The 20,799-nt window shown below is 36.9% G+C and overlaps 2 protein-coding genes across 3 annotated transcripts; one reads left to right on the plus strand and one right to left on the minus strand.

The window, feature by feature from the left end:
* Positions 1–1,118: 1,118 nt before the first annotated feature.
* nucb2b (nucleobindin 2b) lies at positions 1,119–7,329 on the plus strand. Its single transcript, XM_073853525.1, has 13 exons — positions 1,119–1,286; positions 1,845–1,979; positions 2,446–2,551; positions 2,654–2,788; positions 3,192–3,295; positions 3,471–3,656; positions 3,792–3,882; positions 3,954–4,012; positions 4,107–4,199; positions 4,287–4,376; positions 4,575–4,745; positions 6,512–6,572; positions 6,663–7,329. The coding sequence occupies exons 2-13, from the start codon at positions 1,845–1,847 to the stop codon at positions 6,743–6,745; spliced, it is 1,314 nt and encodes a 437-aa protein (XP_073709626.1). The 5' UTR covers positions 1,119–1,286; the 3' UTR covers positions 6,746–7,329.
* Positions 7,330–7,412: 83 nt separating this feature from the next.
* Positions 7,413–10,798, minus strand: LOC129419462 (uncharacterized). Of its 2 annotated transcripts, XM_073853527.1 has the most exons (5): positions 10,706–10,798; positions 9,517–9,670; positions 7,979–8,124; positions 7,769–7,879; positions 7,413–7,689 (listed from the first exon to the last, which is right to left on the minus strand). In XM_073853527.1, the coding sequence occupies exons 2-5, from the start codon at positions 9,590–9,592 to the stop codon at positions 7,498–7,500; spliced, it is 525 nt and encodes a 174-aa protein (XP_073709628.1). In that variant the 5' UTR covers positions 9,593–9,670; positions 10,706–10,798; the 3' UTR covers positions 7,413–7,497. The 2 variants fall into 2 exon arrangements, with proteins under 2 accessions (XP_073709628.1, XP_073709627.1); XM_073853526.1 differs by lacking the exon at positions 10,706–10,798 and having other exon boundaries at positions 9,517–9,874.
* Positions 10,799–20,799: the final 10,001 nt, after the last annotated feature.

Consider the following 20,799-nt stretch of genomic DNA (forward strand, 5'->3'; position numbering starts at 1 on the left):
TATTACCCGGATGATAGATGTGTTCTACATGCATCGAAATATCAGAGAAGTACCGCGAGAGCGAATTAAAAATACATGATGTCATATGCCGATCGGTCTGCGCAGCACGCATAAAGTCGAACACACCTTTCCCAAGCTTTACTTCACGTGGTTCTGTGAGAGCAAAGGTGTCAAACTCAAGACCCGCCCCTTCATTTAATGTGGCCCAAGAGAGCTTACAACGTATTTTATTGTCAGGACCTAAAATGCATTTTATTATCTGCGCAGTTAAGATATCTATCCAGTAGATGGCAGTGTCTGTATATCTGTAATCCGTGCAGCGGCGTTCTAGTGGAGTGATAGCGTTGGTTAAAACAATACAAATCATGTCACATCATGTCAAAGAAATGTTGATGCCGAGGGTTGGTTTATTAAAGATGACCAGTATGGATAGGAACTTAACTGAAGCAATACTTATTTGTGACTTTATTTAGGTCCCTTTGTACATGATCTCAGGGTTTTCATCATAATTTGTGTCATAACTGATCCCAGCAGATTATACTAAAACACAGACTGCAGCTTAGATCAGAGCACAATTATTTGTTTAACCATACTTGCCTCTTTCACGTAAGACAAATAAAAGTTAAATGAGGCTTGATATTTTCTGGTTTATGGTAAATACTTTATTATTTATTTGATTTTTTAATTTTGTTCTTTGATGTATAAGTAATGATTTTTTAAATTAATTTCATTAACTTAGAATATCAAATCAAAACCAGTCTCAAAACCCGTTTTAACCAAAACGGTAACTGTTCCAACTGTATGTTACTTTTTAGCGTAAACGGCGTTATGATGCAAAAGCTTGTTGCGTGACAGCAATATTCTGAAACGCATCTGGCTTTTAGTGGAGCAATACTACCAAGCCTGAATGACTCACTTTCAAAATGACATCTACACACATAGCTGTGTGATTTTGTGCTGTAACAGTGGACTCTCGAGCGCCACGTACCTCAGTACTTGAGAAGTTACCCTGGAAACCCTTGACAAACATGTCAGTGTCCAATGACAGACCAACGCGCAAACCTAGAAAGAGGAAGAAAGACACTTTATCCAATCGGCAGTGAAAGGGGCGTGACATATCGCCTCAGTGGGCGGGTCCGAGAATGCTTTACATTAGGGAACTGTGTTTAGCACACATCAGGTAAAAACAAGTTGCAAATGAACTGTCACTTTGTAAATCTCTGTAACGCTTGAGCGAGAACTACTACAACGAGTTTGTAAATACTGTTCTCAGGGAATCATTGAAGGTAAGTGCTCACCTGTTGCTGCTTTTCACTATTTGCTATATTACCGGATTTTAAGAGAAGTGTCGTGAATATTTTTTTAAATTACATTCAGAATTTCACCCCTTTCAGTAACCAATCTTTGGTAAATTGCAAATGTGTTTTAGACCACTCTCAGAGTTTTATTCATTTTTTAGTAATCATTTGATAGAAAGTCTTGCCTCTTAAAGGGATTGACGAGCCTCCGGCTGATGGCAGGTTTATCCTACACGTGCTTGTGACGTCACGTTACGCATGTAGGAACGTCTTCAACAACACCCATGATAGATTTTTTCTTTTGTTTAGTTTTTTGTTTGTATATCCTAATGTTTCCATGGCTGTTTTTGCAAGTCTTTTGCAAACAAAACACCCAAAATAATGTCAAAATTGATGACGTCATTGCAATATGATTTATTGGTTTATGCCTAAAAGTTTATTTATTTGTCTGCAGTTTACACATTCTATAGAAACCAAGTAATTCCACCTATAGCATTTTCAAGATAGCACTTACAGTGTATTAAGCAGATGTTTTTCTCTTCACAGATGTGGGGACATAAAGGCCTTTTATGCTGCTGTTTGACACTGTGTCTATGGGTTTATTTGGATGCAGTGCCGGTTGCTGTGGATAAGACAAAAGTGAGCCCTCCACCAGAGGAACTAGAGTCACCTAAAAGTGTAGTAAGTAAGATTTGATAATTGTTTTATGTCCACCAGTAATACAGATTTATTAATCAGGGAACTACAATTGACTAGTTCTTATGGTACGAACTTGGCTTGCTGTCCTCGAAGGGAGCTTTGAACCTAAGCTCTGAGCCTTCAGAGAGAGTGAACCTAAGGCCGGGGCTCGAACCCCAAGTTCAGACCCCCCTGCAACAGAACTGCACAGAGGAAAAAAGTGATGAGTGAAGGAGGAGATGGGGATGATGAGGGATGCCGGAAGAATTTCAGCTGGACGCAGAGGCCGGGAGGCTGCTTTATATTCGCTCATAATTATGATTGACAGGCCTGAATGTTAAGGTTCCTCCCGAACCTATGTTTAGAACTACATTTATAGTGATGCCTGTAATAAATGCATAAACTGCCATTAAGGGTGTGTATTATAAATGCTTCATCTGTTTAAAAAAAATTATTTGAATTAATGTAGGACACTGGACTACACTATGACCGTTATCTCAGAGAAGTTATTGATTTCCTGGAAACGGACCAACATTTCAAAGAGAAACTTCATAACACAGACATGGAAGACATCAAGCTAGTGTAGCGTGTTATTTTTTTCCATTTTACTGTTCAGAGGTGAAATCTGATTATGTTAACACCCAGTTGCTTTTTCGTTTCATTTCTGTGGCAAAAACAGCTAGGGAAGCTGGCTAAAGAGTTGGACTTTGTCAGCCATCACGTGCGAACTAAACTGGATGAGCTAAAGAGACAGGAGGTGAACCGACTGCGCACCTTAATCAAAGCCAAACAAGACGTGAATGGAGATAAAGGTATTACGAAAAATAATATACCTAAACTAATCATGCAATTTACATTTATGCATTTGGCAGACGCTTTTAACCAAAGCCACTTGCAGTGCATTACAAGTTATACACTTTTATCAGCATATGTGTTCCCTGGATGCTGACTATAGATGAACACTTCATAGTCACACTTTATTTGCACTTCATTGTTGTTGTGTTGCTAGCTCATTATTATACTCATCTTGTAGTCATCTTGCGAAATTGTCCTTCTCGTTTTCGTTATGAAAAAGTTCTCATGCAGACATAGAGGATGTTGTACTTGTATTGAGTCTCATTCATTTAACCCTTTGTTTGATCACAGTTTATTTTTAATCTCGGACTACCATCTAATAAGAAATACATTAAAATGAGGTTCTCTATTTCCTCCAAGGTATGACAGTGGACCACCAAGCTCTTCTGAAACAGTTTGAGCACCTCAATAACCAGAATCCACATACGTTTGAAGTGGAAGATTTGGATCGCCTCATTAAATCGGTATAATCTGCTACCCCGTTGGTTTCACAGTTGTCACATCTGCAAATACTGCCGTATGACGCTTGACAAATCTTACATTATTGATGTAATGGAGAGCTGCACTGTGTTATGAGATGCTGGTCTCCACATCTCACTTTTACATGTGTTTCCCTGTTCTCTCTTCGGTTATTTAAAGGCCACTAATGACTTGGAGAACTTTGACAAGGAGCAACACGAAGAGTTTAAGAAATATGAGATGATGAAGGAGCATGAGAGGAGGGAACGACTTAAGATGCTGGATGAAGAAGCACGTAAGAAAGAAGAGGAACATTACGAAGAGATGAAGCAGAAACATGCAGACCATGCCAAAATCAATCACCCTGTAAGATAGCAACAAACTTTAAAACAAAACGATCCATTTTTGCTAATTTTATTAAAAAAAATATTTCAAAATGAAAATAAAATATTTGCATTAAGCTGTCAGTGTTTTTGATTCAGTCTGTATGTGTGTAAATAGGGCAGTCAAGACCAGTTAAAAGAGGTCTGGGAGGAGACTGATGGTTTAGACCCCAGCGAATTTGACCCAAAGACGTTTTTTAATCTTCATGGTGAGCATTGCCTCATTCTGCTCAACACAAGTAGATCACTTCTGTAAATGATTATCTATTCGCTTTCACAGACACCAATGGAGATGGTTACTTTGATGAGCAAGAGCTTGAGGCACTGTTTACGAAAGAGGTTTCCATGAATGACTTATTTCCATTTCGAGCTTTTACAACTGTGTACTTTATAGATGACATGGCTTAATGTGATGTGTGTCTACTATTTTCAGCTAGAGAAGATCTATGATCCCACACGTGAAGAGGATGATATGCTGGAAATGGAGGAGGAGAGACTTCGAATGAGAGAACATGTGATGAATGAGGCAGGAGCTCTTAGTTATTACTATTCATATTATGTCTGGTTATGTTTACTAGTTTGTAATAATTTCTTATGTCTTGTCTGTACACAGGTTGACACCAATAGAGACAGGCTTGTTTCATTAGAAGAATTTATGATTGCCACAAATAAGAAAGAATTTCTGGAGCCAGATGGATGGGAGGTATTTATATTTTATTTAAAGGCGACATGAAATCAAAATGTATCCTACTTGCATTTGTAAGTACATTCCTGGTTTAATTTACATGATCAAATTACAGTAGTGAAATGGAAAACAAACTAAGTTTCATGTTGAACTAAGATCAATTTCAAATAGAAAGATCATTTTTTAAAATGTATTTTTTTAAAATCTCTACTTGAGACTCTGGAGCAAAATCCAGTTTACACTGAAGACGAGTTAAGAGAGTTTGAGGAGCATCTGGCTCGTGAGGAGCAAGAACTCAACCAAAAGACACATGATCTACACAGACAGCGAGAGGAGCTGGAGAGACAGCAGGACCAGCTTAACTCTCAGAAAATGGAGCTACAGCAGGTAAGAGACGAAGAAATGAAAGAAAATGAGAAACAAACAATCCAGTAGACATCTGAACAACATACACAGCATACGATTTAGCACGCAGCCCTAGTTGTGAAATTCAAAATAATCAACCCACATTCACAACAACATTATAGTATAAAATTGTGGTTCTTAAACTTTTTGGCGTGTGCCCCCGCCCAAGTTTCTACTCCGATCTATCATTTCCTTTTTTTCCCCCTTAAAAGAAAATTAATGATATAAACAATCTCAGACTTATAACATGATACAAAAAAAGTGTTGTTGGATAGTAGTCTTATTTTTCTGAGGTTTAAAGGCGGGGTGCATGATTTTTGAGAAATGCTTTGTAAAAGGGAGTCGGGCCAAGTATCAAAACACACTTGTAGCCAATCAGCAGTAAGGGGCGTGTCTACTAACCAACATTGTTGCCTGGGCTGCATTCAGCCCCAACATAACGTTGCAGAACGTTTATTAAACAGAAACGGTGACGTGTTGAATACCCTGTTCTGATGACGCAAGAGTTGCAACTACGGTAGCTGGGAGGCCATTCTTTGTGTTCTTTTTAAAATGTTTCTGAAGCCTGATGAAATCGTTATAAATGTGTGTTTAATACTGTAAAATACCCTCGATGTTACAGTCACTGACCTTGCCGTCCAGAATGAAAGACAACATTCCAACTTGAACCCATTGAACGAGCTGTCTCTTCACTACCGCGTGGTTTTATACATCTTGCCGCTGATTGGTCCGACATTTCTGACACACACCCACCAAACAAGAGAAAACGCATCTAAAACCTGTTGCACACCGTTTCCAGGAACCATGTCGTTCAACCCGGAAACCGTAGCAAAACGTTGTGCACCGGTGTGAGCTTGAACGTGCCCCTTGGTTGCGCATGTGTGGGGTGTCTTTTAAAAGAAGGTCCAGATTCTATTGGGGAAGGGGTGTGTTTGTTTAGGTCCGTGTTTCCCAACCAGGGGGGCCTCAAAATGACTTAAAATTATTAAATAAATGGACAAAACAAGCATTAAAATAAGCTAAAACAGGCTAAAATCAAGATGTTTCTTATTTGTTTTGCCATTTTAGTAGTGGATATACAAATTCTATTTAATTTTATGTGGAAAAATTATGAGTGTGGGGCCTTCAAATATTGTGGTGGGCAACTAGGGGGCCATGAAGTGAAAAGGGTTGGGAACCACTGGTTTAGGTGATTTCAAATGTCAACGTTGGCTTTCAGAGATCATGTACCCCGCCTTTAATGACACAGAATTTATGATAAATGAATGTATTTTATAAAATGTCATAAAACTGTTGCCCCACAGGCACCATCTGGCACCCCCAGTTTGAGAACCACTCGTGTAAAACAATATTATATTTAAATATTGTGTTGTGTGTGTGTGTGTGTGTGTGTGTGTGTGTGTGTGTGTGTGTGTGTGTGTGTGTATAATGTTAAAATGTATTAGAGAAATTATTGTCTCATTGAGAGCATAAAAACTGAAGGTCTGCAGTAAATGATGAAAGTTTAAAAACGGTGAAAGTTTAAGAAGTAAATGTGCTTATTTGTCACATCACAATGCAAATCCTAAAATAAGCACCATTTTATACAAAATATAAATTTTTGTGAGATGCATCCTTATACCGTAGCTTTGGTCAGGATTTGGTCTAGTTTCTGAACCAAAACTTAACAATACACCCTTTTTAAAACAGCAAAAATCCCACCTCTGTAGTTATAATGCTAAAGATTTTAAATTATTTCTTTTGTTTAGGCAGTAGAGCACATGGAGAGGATAAAAGCACAGAAAACAGAGCCTCCAGTCGAGGCCAAATGTAAGTGTAATTGTTTTCGCATGGAAATTCAATTATATTTTGTCAAAAAAATTAATACTTAGTTTTCTCTCTTGTTTTTAATGAATTTAGTACCATCAGCTGTGGAGATATTACCTGTGGACAGTCAACCCATACCACAAGGTCATCAGCAAGACCTGCCTGCACATTCTTAACCCTTTGAGCTCTTCTCAATGTTTTGTGTGTGTGTGTGTGTGTGTAAGTGTGTGTGTGTGTGTGTGTGTGTGTGTGTGTGTGTGTGTGTGTGTGTGTGTGTGTGTGTGTGTGTGTGTGTGTGTGTGTGTTTTGTACATAGTGTCACTTATTTCCCTCTTCATATTCAAAAAGTTACTGTCTCTTAGCAAAATGCTTAACATTACTTGAAATTATCAAACAGAATGTATTATTTGTATTACCAAATACAAAAGATTATTGACCTTAAGTTATGATATGCCTAGATTGCTAAAGATACTTCCTTATGGACAGTCACCCTCAAGGGCAGATGGTTTTGTTTAATGTTGGTTTTATTTCTTTTATCTATTTTGCACACATGTGACGTATTATATACCAACACTGGAATTATAAGTATTTACTTTTTATGATTAGACATTATACCAGTGTACCTGAACAAGCAGCACAATTAATACAAAAATAATTGAATGTCCATCACTGAATAACAGCATAGTCTGTTTTACTAATGCAATTGCTCTGATGTTCAGTCAATTTAATGGTTTAAGCTACATAAATCTACTACACATTTTTGGTGTTTGGTGGTCTTTGATTGGTCATTTCTTGTAAATGATTTATAATTCTTTTAAAAAATTAAATTATCTCAGCTTCAATGATTTTATGCTCTTGCAGTTACTACTGTTTAATAATTGTTTAACATTCTGATCAACACTTATTAAATGATATCAATTTAAACATATCATGACACAACAGACTTTTTCCCATAAGAGTCTTTGAACTGCGACAAAAGGTAATCAAGTGAATTAACAGGAGGATATTTGTCTGACCCATCGCAGCAAGTAATAATGGCCTCATCATCAGGCTGAACAAAGAATGCCAAAGACTGACGTGTATTGGAGTCGCCTTTAGGGGGCAGCAACACCCTGTGCACCTTAGGGTCAAGGATGTGAAATAAGCATCACCAAACAATTACATTAAATGCCACAAACAAGATCAGTGAAGAGACTTACAGCGGACACAAAAACGTCACTGGTCCACCTTTGCATCAGATCTGCTATGTTAATTAAAACTGTTCCAGGAATGGCTGGGGCTGAAATGTACTCTCCAGTCCGACTGAGAACCTGGAGAAAACATACACATCCATGCAGTACATGGTAACGAACGACTTCATGTGTTTTCAAAATGACACGAGGACTACTATATTTAACATGGCCACTAACCTGCAGTCCACCCTCTGGACTTTGGAAGACAAGAGTGATACTGCCATAGTCCGAGTGTTCACCACAGCGCAATTGACCTTGTGTCACACATTCGCTCTTCACTGGAGGGTAGTATAAAGTCCGCAAAGTGGTTCCATTCACATCAGCTTAAAACACACATGAAGTCGGATTGTACATCTCTGCCACTATTTAGTTCTGTATCACTCTCCATACTCAAATTTATAACGGGGACTTGGGCGAGACCAAAGACTTCAGAAATGAACAAGAAGGTGCAGTTTTATTAGTATGAAAAAGGGAGGTCTCTGCAATAATCAAAGTGCAATAGCTGAAGCAATAAAAAAATATTATTTCAGCGTAAAAAATAAATACATTTATGGTCCAGTTGATGTCAGATTAAACTGGTGCTTAGAAATATTTTGTTTTATTATGACCTTTTATAATGCAATTTGTGAAAACATGGCTGCCAAGTGGGGAAGCCTGATGTGCAGATTCAATAGGAACTACTTTCCTTGGCAGAGCCCACACAGTCATTGATATAATCCAAAATCACTCCTCCTGTGACATTGCTTTATTAATATAATATAACCAAATCATCTTGATATTTTAATATTAGTAAGGTAAGGGCATGTCAAAGATCGAAATCAATGTGAAATCAACGATTAAAATAAGTTTGATGCTACTAATTATTAGATTATGAGACTTTAACCCAGGATTTCACAAATTATTAAAGGGACACTTTTTTTTAAAATAGGCCCATTTTCTGGCTCCCCTAAAGTAAAATTTTTACCGTTTTGGAATCCAATCAGCTGATCTTCAGGTCTAGCGGTACCACTTTTAGCATAGCTTAGCATAATCCATTGAATCCTATTAGACCATCAGCATTGCGCTCAAAAATGACCAAAGAGTTTCGATATTTTTCCTATTTAAAAAATGTCTCTTTTGTAGTTCCAACAGAAAATTAAAAGTTGCGATTTTCTAGGCCGATATGGCTAGGAACTATACTCTCATTCTGATCAAGGACTTTGCTGTTGTAACATGGCTGCAGCAGGCATATGATATTACGCAGCACCCGAAAATAGTCCCCTTGGTAACTTTCAATGGTCTTAGTACACGATGTAACTACAGAAGAGTAATTTTTCAAATAGGAAAAATATCGAAACTCTTTGGTTATGTTTTTGCGTGATGCTAATGGTCTAATCGGATTCAATGGATTATGCTAAGCTATGCTAAAAGTGGTACCGCCAGACCCGAAGATCGGCTGAATGGATTCCAAAACAGTAAAAAGCAGTTGTTTAACTCTGGGGAGCTGGAAAATGAGCATATTTTCAAAAAAGTGGAGTGTCCCTTTAAAGCTTCAGACTCCATTCATTGTAACTGCATGGAAAAGTCATATTCTTCCAAATTGCATACCAACAGAACCAATTATACAGGTTTGGAAAAATAAATGTAAACAACTAATATATCAAATACATCAAAAGGCAAATTGTTCCTTTAACAGGTTTACGTCAGAAGGAGGAAATGCAAATCATTTTACTTACTTCCAATATGCTTATGTGCTTTGAGGAAGAAATTTGCATCCAGATCTAATCCAAGAGCCATCACTCTCAGCACCATGAGAGAAAGATCCTTACAGCGTAGGAAAAATGATACCTGGATATCTCGAAAATCCTCAACTCCTTCAGAGGGCCAATTCTAAACAGACAGTAAAAATATTATGTTCCCAATCACAAATGCTTTTCTATATTGCAATGCAACATTTATCTATTTTGCACCAAAATGTTTAAGTATAATAATACCATGGCTCTGTTGAATGCTTATTTTGATTGGCTGAGAAATGTTCCATGGGTGTTAATTATTTTTTGATAACACACATGACCTGTCAAATGTCTTAAAAATAGGCACCAGAGCAATGTTTGTGGTAACCATGGAATAAGCGGAATAATTGACTCTGGTCCCTTGAATTATTTGAAAATAATGCACACTCCACTTCACGTCGTGCCGCTTTACCACCTTGGGTGTGCATTATTTTCTTATAATTCTATGGTCGGTCGTCAATTATTCCTTCCTGAACTTGACATTAAAATTCATTTCAACATTCTTTACTAGTGTGGAGTTGGTATAAATGATAAAAATAAAGTTTAAAGTTTATTTCAACTTTATTTTTATAATTTAAAGGGGACATTTCACAAGACTTTTTTAAGATGTAAAATAAATCTTTGGTGTCGACAGAGTACGTATGTGAAGTTTTAGATCAAAATAACCCACATATAATTTATTATAACATGTTAAAATTGCCACTTTGTAGGTGCCAGCATAAATGTGCCATTTGGGGTGCGTCCTTTAAAATGCAAATGAGCTGATGAAATGCAAACACTGAGCACAATGATGGTGGTTTGTTAAAATTGAAACTCAATTGTGCTGTCAATTATTTTTTTCTCTCTCCTTCTCTCTGCACTAATGGCAGTGCCGTTGTTGGATAGTGCAGATTAAGGGGCGGTACTTTTATAACAAGATCCCCTTTTGACATCACAAGGGGAGCCAAATTTCAATGATCTATTTTTTCACATGCTTGCAGAGAATGGTTTACCAAAACTAAGTTACTGGGTTGTTCCTTTTCACATTTTCCAGGTTGATAGAAGCACTGGGCACTTAAGCAATTATAGCACTTAAACATGGAAAAAGTCAGATTTTCATGATATGTCCCCTTTAAAGCAACTCCTCACTCACTGTTCTTTACAATTGTTGCATGTCAGACTGTACACGCATTTTCCCAGCTGTCACACTGTGGGATCTCAGTTGTCAGACTGCAAAACAGTAAAGGCAGGCACACACACACACACACACACACACACACACACACACACACATACAGGAAGACTTATGCAGCGTTTATTATGTCATTTGTTATCATATGAGAAGCCACATGCAGGATTGTGTCTCAAACTTTCTGACACTACCTGAATTTTGTCAGAAGAGACAGGAATGACATGGCAGGGGCGTAGCCACAGGTGTGCCGGTGCCACCCACAGTGGCAGCTGGCACACCTAAAAATGGATGCAGAATAATGTTTTCTCAATAAAAAATGTTTACTAAACTTGGGCTATTGTAGTTTACTTAGAATATATATTTTTTTAAAACCAACCCTTTCATGTGTGACTTAAAATATTTTAACTGACCCCTTGTGTCCATAGCGACGCGTCATGATTGTCACGTGACCGCAGGCACAAAAACTAACAGATGTATGCTATTCGTTTTATTTCGTTTTATGGACATCATACCCACCGACAGCGCGCGTGCACAGCCAGAGCTTAAACAAATCTTTATGTTCGCATCTTTTTGGCTTAAAATGCTTATATGCATAGATGTCTTAGTGATTTTTAGAGGCGGACAATACTTGAGTACTTTGAGTAAATTTTCCAAGCAAGCGTGCTTTATCAAAGTGTTTGTCTTGGGAAAAAATGTACTTTACTTTACTAAAAAATGTTCACTACATTCTAAAGCATAGAATCATACTGTGTTTTTCTTTTATATTGCATATTAAATCTGATTTAACACCTAATTACATAAAAATTGTGTACTTTTACTTTCTCGAGTAAAAGTACAAAAGTACTTTTTGCTTAAGTAAAAGTAAAAAATACTAGATGTTTACTTAAATATTAAATATAAACCAAAAACTTAAAATTATGAAATGTAGTGGAGTAACAATTATGATAATATGCTTTATATTGTATGTTTTCCAGAGAAAAACACTGATAAAATACAAATACTTAAATTTACTTTTATGTAGAAAGTAAAAATACTTAAGTAGTGTCCGCCTCTGGTGATTTTCATAGTAAACAATTGGTTACTGTCTTAACCGAATAAACATTTTATTGCATTCGGTCTTATAAGCCTTGTGAAGTCTGTCATCAGAGTTAATTATATCAAAAGAAAAGAAGAAAATAACTCATTGATCCTTACTGACTAACTTCTGTAACTTCGTAATAAAGATTAATCCACATTTATGTTGAGCTCTGCTAAGTTTAAGGTTCATCTGTTTAGATTTCCTGAAAAACTTTTACTTATTTACTGCAGTTAATGTTAGATATTTAGCTTTACTAAAGGGATAGTTTACCCAAAATGAAACTTCTGTCATACTTTTTTTCATCCTCATGTTGTTCTAAACCTGTATGAATTTCTTTTTCTGATGAACACACATATTTATCACAATATTTCCATAATATTTGTTTCTGCTATGAAAGTCAATGGTTACAATCTACTGTGCTTATTTGTCAAAAATATCCTCTTAATCGTCAAAATATTGTAAAAAAAAAAACAACATAAGGGTGAGTAAATTATGACACAATTTTCATTTTTGGATGAACTATCCCTTTAACAGACAGTTCACGAGTTCGCATTAACATGTAATCAAGGGAATGATATAAAGCATATTTTGCGTGCTGGACAGTGAGGGTGAGGGCTCCGAGCTCGGAATTTTAGCCCGAACCCAGAGTACTCCCCTCTATTTAACTGTGATAAATTAATCTAGATGAGAGTGAGGTGATGGGGTGGAGGACTGGAGGGATGCTGCAAAAAGCAAAAAAATCTGTCACTGGACAGAGCTGAGGGACTGCCATTTATAGGCACCTCTTTTCTCCCGAACTTAGTTAAATAAACTTCATTAAATTAGATGTAAGAAATACAGGTAAAAGACGTAAAATTCACACTTACATTATGTTTACATAGTAATGCAAGCAGTTAGGAATATTTGTCTAATGTGGGGTAATGTGAAGTAGGCTGATTATCACCTAATCAGCAATCACAAGATTCATTTATACTTTTTCGATACATGGTTACACATCGTTTCAGGGGTTAAATTGGGATTTGTTATGTGGGGGGGCTCTGCGGGGAGGGTACTTTGGGGTAACATGTTTAATACTGATGACAGCAAAGCCACTGGTGTGTTTTAATGACATTCTGGACCTCTGATAGGATTTGATAAGTTTCAACTTTAAATCTGTGCCAGAGATTTACCACAAATATTTTATAAAGAGTGTCTGAATTTTAAATTATGCAAATCTATGAGTTTGAAACCCTATATCCATTTGTTGCACATGTCATTATGCACAATTGATCAAACTTTAAATGAAGTAAAAGGAATCAACCTCCTTGAATAATTCTATAAGATAGGCTACCCAAAAAGATTAAATTACAAGAAATGGTACAACACACAGTACTGTATCATCAACATGTCTAATAAATTAGCAATAGAGATTCCCTATGCTGGTCAGCAGCTAAAACAATCGTAAGATTTGATTTGTGTAATCAAAATACATAAATGTATTAAACTATACAATGAGTTATATGCAGTGTTATCCAGTTAACATACTGTAATTAGATGAGTGACATACATACTTTAGTCCTTAACACGTTTCTAGTCTTCTATTAAGTTTCCTCGACGTGGGCACAATTATTACCTCTCTCTCTCTCTCTCTCTCTCTCTCTCTCTCTCTCTCTCTCTCTCTCTCTCTCTCTCTCTCTCTCTCTCTCTCTCTCTCTCTCTCTCTCGTCTCTACAATGTCAAATGGTCCTGTGTGAAAGCGCGTTCTTGAAGTTCCTGAGTTTTTTCGCTCGAGTTGCATAACTTGCGCGAAGACGCGTTTAAAAGGAAAGCGCGTGTTTCCGCGGCAATTGCGCCGCCCAATTCGCGTCATTTGCATCGCCCCGTGCGAGGACGCGGCTGATTGCGTCTTTGCATTGACTTTGTATGTAATCTACTCGCGCAAATCGTTGAACTTGCGTTGGTGAGTATGCCCCATAGTGAATGGAAACACATTATTCCCTTCGCGTCAGTGGACACGTGCCAGCGCAGCGAGTACAACCGCACAAGCACAGCGGTTACACTGGCACGAGCAGAGCGAGACCTTCAGCCTATGTGCCGGAGCTTAGCCCCGGACGGCCCCGGCCCAATTTAAACCCCGGACGGCCCCGGCCCAATTTAAACCCTGGATATGGACCCCTTCAAGTATGAAGCAGACTCGCTCCCTTGGTCAAAATCGAGGGAGCGAGGGTCTGTCCATACAAACTTCCCTCGTCCACTTGACGAAGTGGAACGCACTTCAAAATGGCGACAGGGATTCCCCCGAGGGGAAGTGCTTAGGGAAGTTCGCGAGTGTGTGTCTAACACTGGAGTGGAACGCACCCTACGTGTCCTTCCTTCGTACTTCCTTTATTTATGGCGGGTCTTTCTTCTTTTATTGGATTTATTTGCGGGCCGCATTCCGCCATCACCTGTGCTGGAGCGTAAACTGATTTCATGTCTAGGCGTATTTTAAAAGATGTCTATTATATTCTTTTCCTAAGACCACTATTTTAGAACTGTCCTTACAATTTTCCTAGATCCTTGTTTTGTGTTTAATGTTGATTGTAAATTTTTTAGCTTTTTAGAATGTAATTCTAATCAGGTCTAGGAATATTTTTTGTAGTCTAGAGGTCTGAGCTGAGCAGCAGAGTTTTTGATATCAGGGGCTATGAAAGACACAGACAATGAATGCCATTCAAACGTAGACCAAAGTTTTTTGGAGAAAGTTCACAATATATAGCTTACAGAAAGGAAGCATTAATCACCTCTCAGAAGACGGAAACTTATGGACTAACTCATGATCAGGTCTGGCTATACTGATACATTAATAATATTCCTTGGACAGATATACTGTGAGAATAGAGAAGTTAAGACTGGAATAGGGAACTCTGATCAAACTTCATGACCTAGACTGATTAGCCCATGTTGAGCTTTTCTGCATACCCAAAGGAAATGTCAAAACTCCGTCTCAACTTAATAAATGCAAACTAAGACAAATGAAAGTTAGCATTGCTTCATAAGTCATACGAGGATAACAAAATAAAAGAACACACAGAGTTATATAAAAAGATATCCACTGAAAAAAATTATTCATTGCATTTAATCTATTTTTTTAAGGTAAGTGGTTGCAATCAATTTATGTTTAAGCTACATTTAAACAAAAAAGATTAGTAACGTAAAATAAAATATAAAACTTTTGTTTAAATGTACACTGTAATAAATTTCTGTAGAAATTACAGTATTACTGGCAACCAGCTTCCTGTAACTTACTGTAGATTTTACATTTATGTTATTTACTGGCAACAGTTTGTTCAAAGTTAAATGAACATTAAACATTTTTAGTCTTTATCTTCTACAGTAAGTTACTGGCAACCAGCTGCATAATTACAGCAATTTTTTACAGTGTAGCTTGGATAAATTGATTGCAGCCACTTACCTTGAAGGATGTGATTGAATTCAATGAATCATTTTTTTCAGTGTAGATTCGGGGTTCCCCAGATCTTGCCCTGGAGGGCAGGAGCACTACAGAGTTTAGGTCCAATTCTAATCAAACTTACCCAGCTGTGATTTTACAGTGATCATGAAGACATTGATTAACTTGCTCAGGTGTGTTTGATCGGGGTTGGAGCTGAACTCTGCGGTGCTCTGGCCCTCCAGGGTTGGATTTTGGGAACCCTGCACTATAGCCTATATAAATGTGGGGTGTGGAGGAACAACCTTTAAAGTCTAACATAGCTGTAATTTTTAGCTCTACTCATTCCTTTCCTGTTCATACCTAGGAAAAACACATTCAACTGTTTCCTTGGCATATTTTGCATAATCCTGTACCATGTTTTCCTATAAAATGAAGTGTAGAATTAAGTTTGTATGGCCGGGCAGCTTCCTTTCTGAAGTTAGAAAGTGACATGTTTGTGAAGTATGCAACACATACTCGAAATGCGGTCTCTGCATTTAACCCAGGGGTGGGCATCGAGGGCCACAGTCCTGCAGAGTTTAGCTTCATCCTTAATTGTACACACCTGAATGTCATTTCCAAACAGTCCTGAAGACTTCAATTAGATTTTTCAGCTGTGTTTGATTAGGGTTGGAGCTCTGCAGGGACACTGGCCCTCAGGACCAGGAGTTGCCCACCCCTGATTTAACCCATCCCAGTAGTAGTAAACACATACACATTGGGAGCAGTGGGCACCTATCCCAAAAGATAATAAAGACATAAATAAAACACAACAAGAAAGGCCAGAGGTATTATACAAGATTAAATAGTAAAAGCAATCTTTGATCTTTTAACTATTTTTTTAAATGCACATTAAGACAAAACGGAGGAAATATAATCAACCAGAAATATTGACAACAGGGTATACTACCTGGTCCTAACAGATGCTAAACTCTGCGACCTATCAAACTCTGTGACTTAGGGTTCCCTGTTTAATAATTTTTCACACAAAAATCCAACTGGCGCCCGTGTACATTATTGTGAGGGCGTCAGGGGAGTTTCTAATTGCATAGTCGGCTTCAGCAGCAACAACATGAATACCAAAGAACTTGAACTTACGGGAAACTTCCACAAAGAATCAATAAAAATAGTATCTATTTTAGAGTAGTTTATTTCTGATAAAAAGCAAAATAAAATAACAAATCATCATAGCTAAAGCTATCTAAATCTACACTGAGATAATGTTACTGTGTAAAGTTAACATATACAATGTTAAGTATAGATCAGCTGTGAAACCTCCCTTCACAGGGCGGCCGTCCCCCTCATCTTTAGGAAATCCAAAACATGGTACTTTTTTTACAAGTTATTTGTTTCAGAGTTCAGTTTAGCCACTAGCCAGACCATTGAAAAGGTATTTTTTTGACAGATCCTTCTGTGTGTCTGTAAATAACATTCTGTCCGAGTTGTCCCCATAATTATGTAGAGTCCCTCAAGGCTCAGTTTTAGGTCCAATTTTGTTTTTATTGTACATTACTCCCCTTGGTGAAATAATTTGTGGTTTTAATAATTTGTCGTATCATTTTTATGCTGACAACAATCAGTTGTATCGCTCTTTTAATGAGTCAGAGTTTGGGAAGTTAACTGACCTATTGGAATGCTTGTCATCTATTAAGATCTGGTTAAACAATAACTGTCTACAATTAAATACAAACAAGATTGAAACCCTAATTATTGCCCCTGACCAAAAAGTCCCTAAAATGAAACAACACCTCTGTTCTTTACAATCATCTGTCAAACCGAGCCTAAGAAACCTTGAGGCCGTGTTTCCCAATCCTGGGGCCTCATGTATAAAGCATGCGTACGCACCAAACAGGGCTGGAAACGTGCGTACGCCAGTTCTCAAGCAAAGGTTGTGATTTATAAAAAAACAAACTTGTTGGGAGTATGGGCTTGCAGGGTGGGATAGGATGATTAATGTACGCACACTTGCAGGTCATCTGTGATTTATAAAGGGAACATTGCTTTGTTTTATAAGTCTTCATAATTTTTGGTGTATGCCATTTTTGGCTTTTGTGCATATGTAGACTTTTAGTAAGAATCCTACGCATAGTTTTATACATGAGGCCCCTGGTCCTCGAGGCCCCCCTGCCAGAAAGTTTTAGTTGTCGCCTTATTTAAAACACCTGATTCAACTTATCAGCCTACTTCAAAAGTGGTAAACATGTCTCCCTAACGAGCTGATGAGTTAAGCCAGGTGTGTTAAATAAGGAGACATCTAAAACTTTGTGGCAGGGGGGCCTCGAGGACCAGGATTGGGAACCACTGCCTTGGGTATTGTTTGACCAATCAATGTCATTGGATGGTCACTCTAGACCAGGGGTGGGCATCGAGGGCCACAGTCCTGCAGAGTTTAGCTTCAACCTTAATCGAACACACCTGCATGTCATTTCCAAACAGTCCTGAAGACTTCAATTAGATTTTTCAGCTGTGTTTGATTAGGGTTGGAGCTAAACTCTGCAGGGACACTGGCCCTCAGGACCAGGAGTTGCCCACCCCTGCTCTAGACCAGTGGTTCTCAATCCTGGTCCTGGAGGCCCACTGCTCTGCAAATTTTGTATGTCTCCCTTGTTTAACACAGCTGATTCAAATCATCGGCTCATTAGCAGAGATCTCATTGTCCGTCAGATAAGAGAGACATACAAAATGTTCAGAGCAGTGGGCCTCCAGGAGGACCAGGATTGAGAACCACTGCTCTAGACTGACGGTCAGAAATTGTTATTATCATTTAAGAAATATCTCCAAATTGAGATTATTGCAAGCTACAATGGAGTTGATTATTCATGCTTTTATTTCTTCACGCCTTGATTATTGTAATTTAATCTTTATCTTTTTTTAACAAATCTTCCCTGAGGCGCCTCAAACTGGTGCAAAATGCTGCCGCCAGGCTTTTGACAGGAACAAACAGAAGGGCACATATAAAGGGAACATTGCTTTGTTTTATAAGTCTTCATAATTTTTGGTGTATGCCATTTTTGGCTTTTGTGCATACATTTTTGTCACATATCACACTGATACTATATACACTCCCTTGGCTTCCAGTAAAATTTAGAATTGATTTAAAAATGTATTTTTTTTGTTTTAGAGCACTAAATGGACAGACCCCTCAATATATTACAGATTTTTTTACTCCGTACTCTTCATCTTGCACTCTTCGCTCCTCGAATCACAATCTCCTTAGAGTCCACAGAACACGTCTTAAAACCCGGGGAGACCTGTCCTTTCAGATGGTTGCACCAAAGCTGTGGAATGCTCTGCCCTTATCGGTATGTGAGGCTTAATCCGTTGAGTCTTTTAAAAAACAACTGAAGACATTTCTTTTTAGACAAGCTTTTAGTTGATCAGGCATTTTATGTTATAATTATACATTTTTCGTTTTTAATTTTCTGCTTCTTTTAAATCTCTGTGTATTTTTATTCTTGTACTTTGTAGAGCACCTTGTGATTCTGTATCTGTCATGGGTGCTATATAAATAAACCTTCCTTACTTACTTTTTTTATGTTCTTTGTCTGTCTCTGAGTCTGAGCAAAATCTTAGCTTAATTTATTAAGAAAAGAAAATGAGTTAGATAATTTACTCAACCTCACTTTAAACATGTTTGATTAAGAACAGCAAATTATTTTTAAATAAAGCTTTTCTCTGTTATGCATTTAACCATAACTTTTAACATGTTTGTTTTAACAAATGTTGCACAAAAACTGTTGCAACATTTTATATTTTTAATTTTAATTCAACATGTTTTTTTAACATACCTATGTTTAAAACATCCTAAATAAACAATTTAATGTTGCTGTGAAATTAAATGAAGCTTTTCTTTTTCTAAACAGGCTCATCTTTTGTTCTTGAGGCTCATTGTACGAATTCAAGAAATCACTGTTTACATGATGTGCTCACATCAAGCATGTGCTTTCTGACTTCTTGCATTTTACACAAATGGTGCTTATTTTGGTGTCATGTTTTGTGGGGCACAGCTGGCATCACCTGTATTCACCTCTAGATTTTCTGTGGGTCTGAATTCATCTGGTTTACATAGTATTTTATATACATTGAAAATAGAAATGATAGTTCACATTTACTTTTCTGTGTCTGAGGAAGTCTTTATTAGTATTGAAAATAGTGAGTAATTTGTGTCTATTGTTAGATCTGGGCCTGTATGTATAAAGCCGCTCCAGAGTAAAATTTTAGTCTCAAGTGTGTCAAAATTCTAAGAATGACGTCATTTTATTCTTATTCCTAGACTTAAGAATAAGTTTGATATATAAAGCCTACTAAGTGTTAAGACTAGGTCTCAGCTTCTTAATTATTTAAGAGAGCTGGAGAGGTCTCTTAACCTATTTAAGAGTAACAAGAGGGCAACAGAGAGGCGGAGATCATGCACTTTGCAACAAAGAATGTGTTAGAATTACTTTAATTCAAATGTATTTCTATAGCACTTTAAAAAAAATATTGTTACATTGTTGCAGAGCGGAAAATTTACAATAAATACATGTTAGTAGTAGATAGGAATTAATTTAAGATGAAATATAAAGAGTATAGGGTTTTTTATACAATGTATATTATATTACACAATATAATATACACTATAAGATGTATATTAGTGAAACCTATTCAAGTGCTTGCACAAGAATTTTTATGGGATTATAAAGACAGCAATGGTATATACATTTGAATAATATACACTGTAAAAAGTTAAAGTTGGATCAAATTATTGATAATGCCTAACAATTTAATGTTTTTTCAATTTAAATTTCTCAGTTTAATTGAAATAATTAAAGTAAAAAAATTTTTAAATATTAGGTGTTACCAATTGAAATAAGTTTTTAAGTAGAGCCGCTTTTACATTTTACAGTTTATGATGTGTAAATAAAATACCATAAAATGTAAATACAATCTACAATAAAAATGTGAAGTATCTACAAGATTGCAGTGACACTATTACATGTAAAGTGATATTAATAGAGTATACAACCCTGACCCAAAACATAATGTTAGCAGTGAGCAAGTCAAAGGTGAAAGTGACAAAGATGGCATAAATTACAATTGTGTTTAAGTGGAGAAATCCAACTTAACTTGATCATCTTGTTCAGGCTTGATCATTAAAGTATTTTTTTATAAGTGTTTGCAAACTTAGTCTTTTCTTTATAAACAGCTTGTGAGTGAAATCACAATGATTCATTTTTTAAATAGTATTACGTTTGTATTTCATTAACATGTTAAAACTTAATTAAAATGGTGCAAAATCGTGTAAAATAAATGCATGTACTTATTTGTAATATTGTTAAACATTTTTTGAAGCAAATTTAAATTAATATATTTAAATACTAATATAATTTGAATGTCTTCATGATTCATAAATGTATGGTGTCACATGCTGCTGTGACTGTATAACATTGCCGGCTTTCTATTGGCTGATTCAGAGGTTAAGGACGGCCATTTTGTGTTGAAATCATTGTAGTCCTCAGTTTGCGGCACTTAAGTCAGCACTTAAGA

The sequence above is a fragment of the Misgurnus anguillicaudatus genome, chromosome 15, assembly GCF_027580225.2.
Source record: "Misgurnus anguillicaudatus chromosome 15, ASM2758022v2, whole genome shotgun sequence".
NCBI classification, from domain to species: domain Eukaryota; kingdom Metazoa; phylum Chordata; class Actinopteri; order Cypriniformes; family Cobitidae; genus Misgurnus; species Misgurnus anguillicaudatus.

What these genes read in the sequence shown, in the direction of transcription:
- nucb2b (XM_073853525.1), top strand. Translation starts at nt 1,845, where the DNA reads ATGTGGGGACATAAAGGCCTTTTATGCTGCTGTTTGACACTGTGTCTA. An exon ending in AGACGTGAATGGAGATAAAG is followed by an intron (nt 2,789 to 3,191) that starts GTATTACGAAAA and finishes ATTTCCTCCAAG; the next exon opens with GTATGACAGTGGACCACCAA. An exon ending in GAGAACATGTGATGAATGAG is followed by an intron (nt 4,200 to 4,286) that starts GCAGGAGCTCTT and finishes GTCTGTACACAG; the next exon opens with GTTGACACCAATAGAGACAG.
- LOC129419462 (XM_073853527.1), bottom strand. Translation starts at nt 9,592, where the DNA reads ATGGTGCTGAGAGTGATGGCTCTTGGATTAGATCTGGATGCAAATTTC. An exon ending in AGCACATAAGCATATTGGAA is followed by an intron (nt 8,125 to 9,516) that starts GTAAGTAAAATG and finishes GTGTGTTTTAAG; the next exon opens with CTGATGTGAATGGAACCACT. An exon ending in GTGACGTTTTTGTGTCCGCT is followed by an intron (nt 7,690 to 7,768) that starts GTAAGTCTCTTC and finishes CTTGACCCTAAG; the next exon opens with GTGCACAGGGTGTTGCTGCC.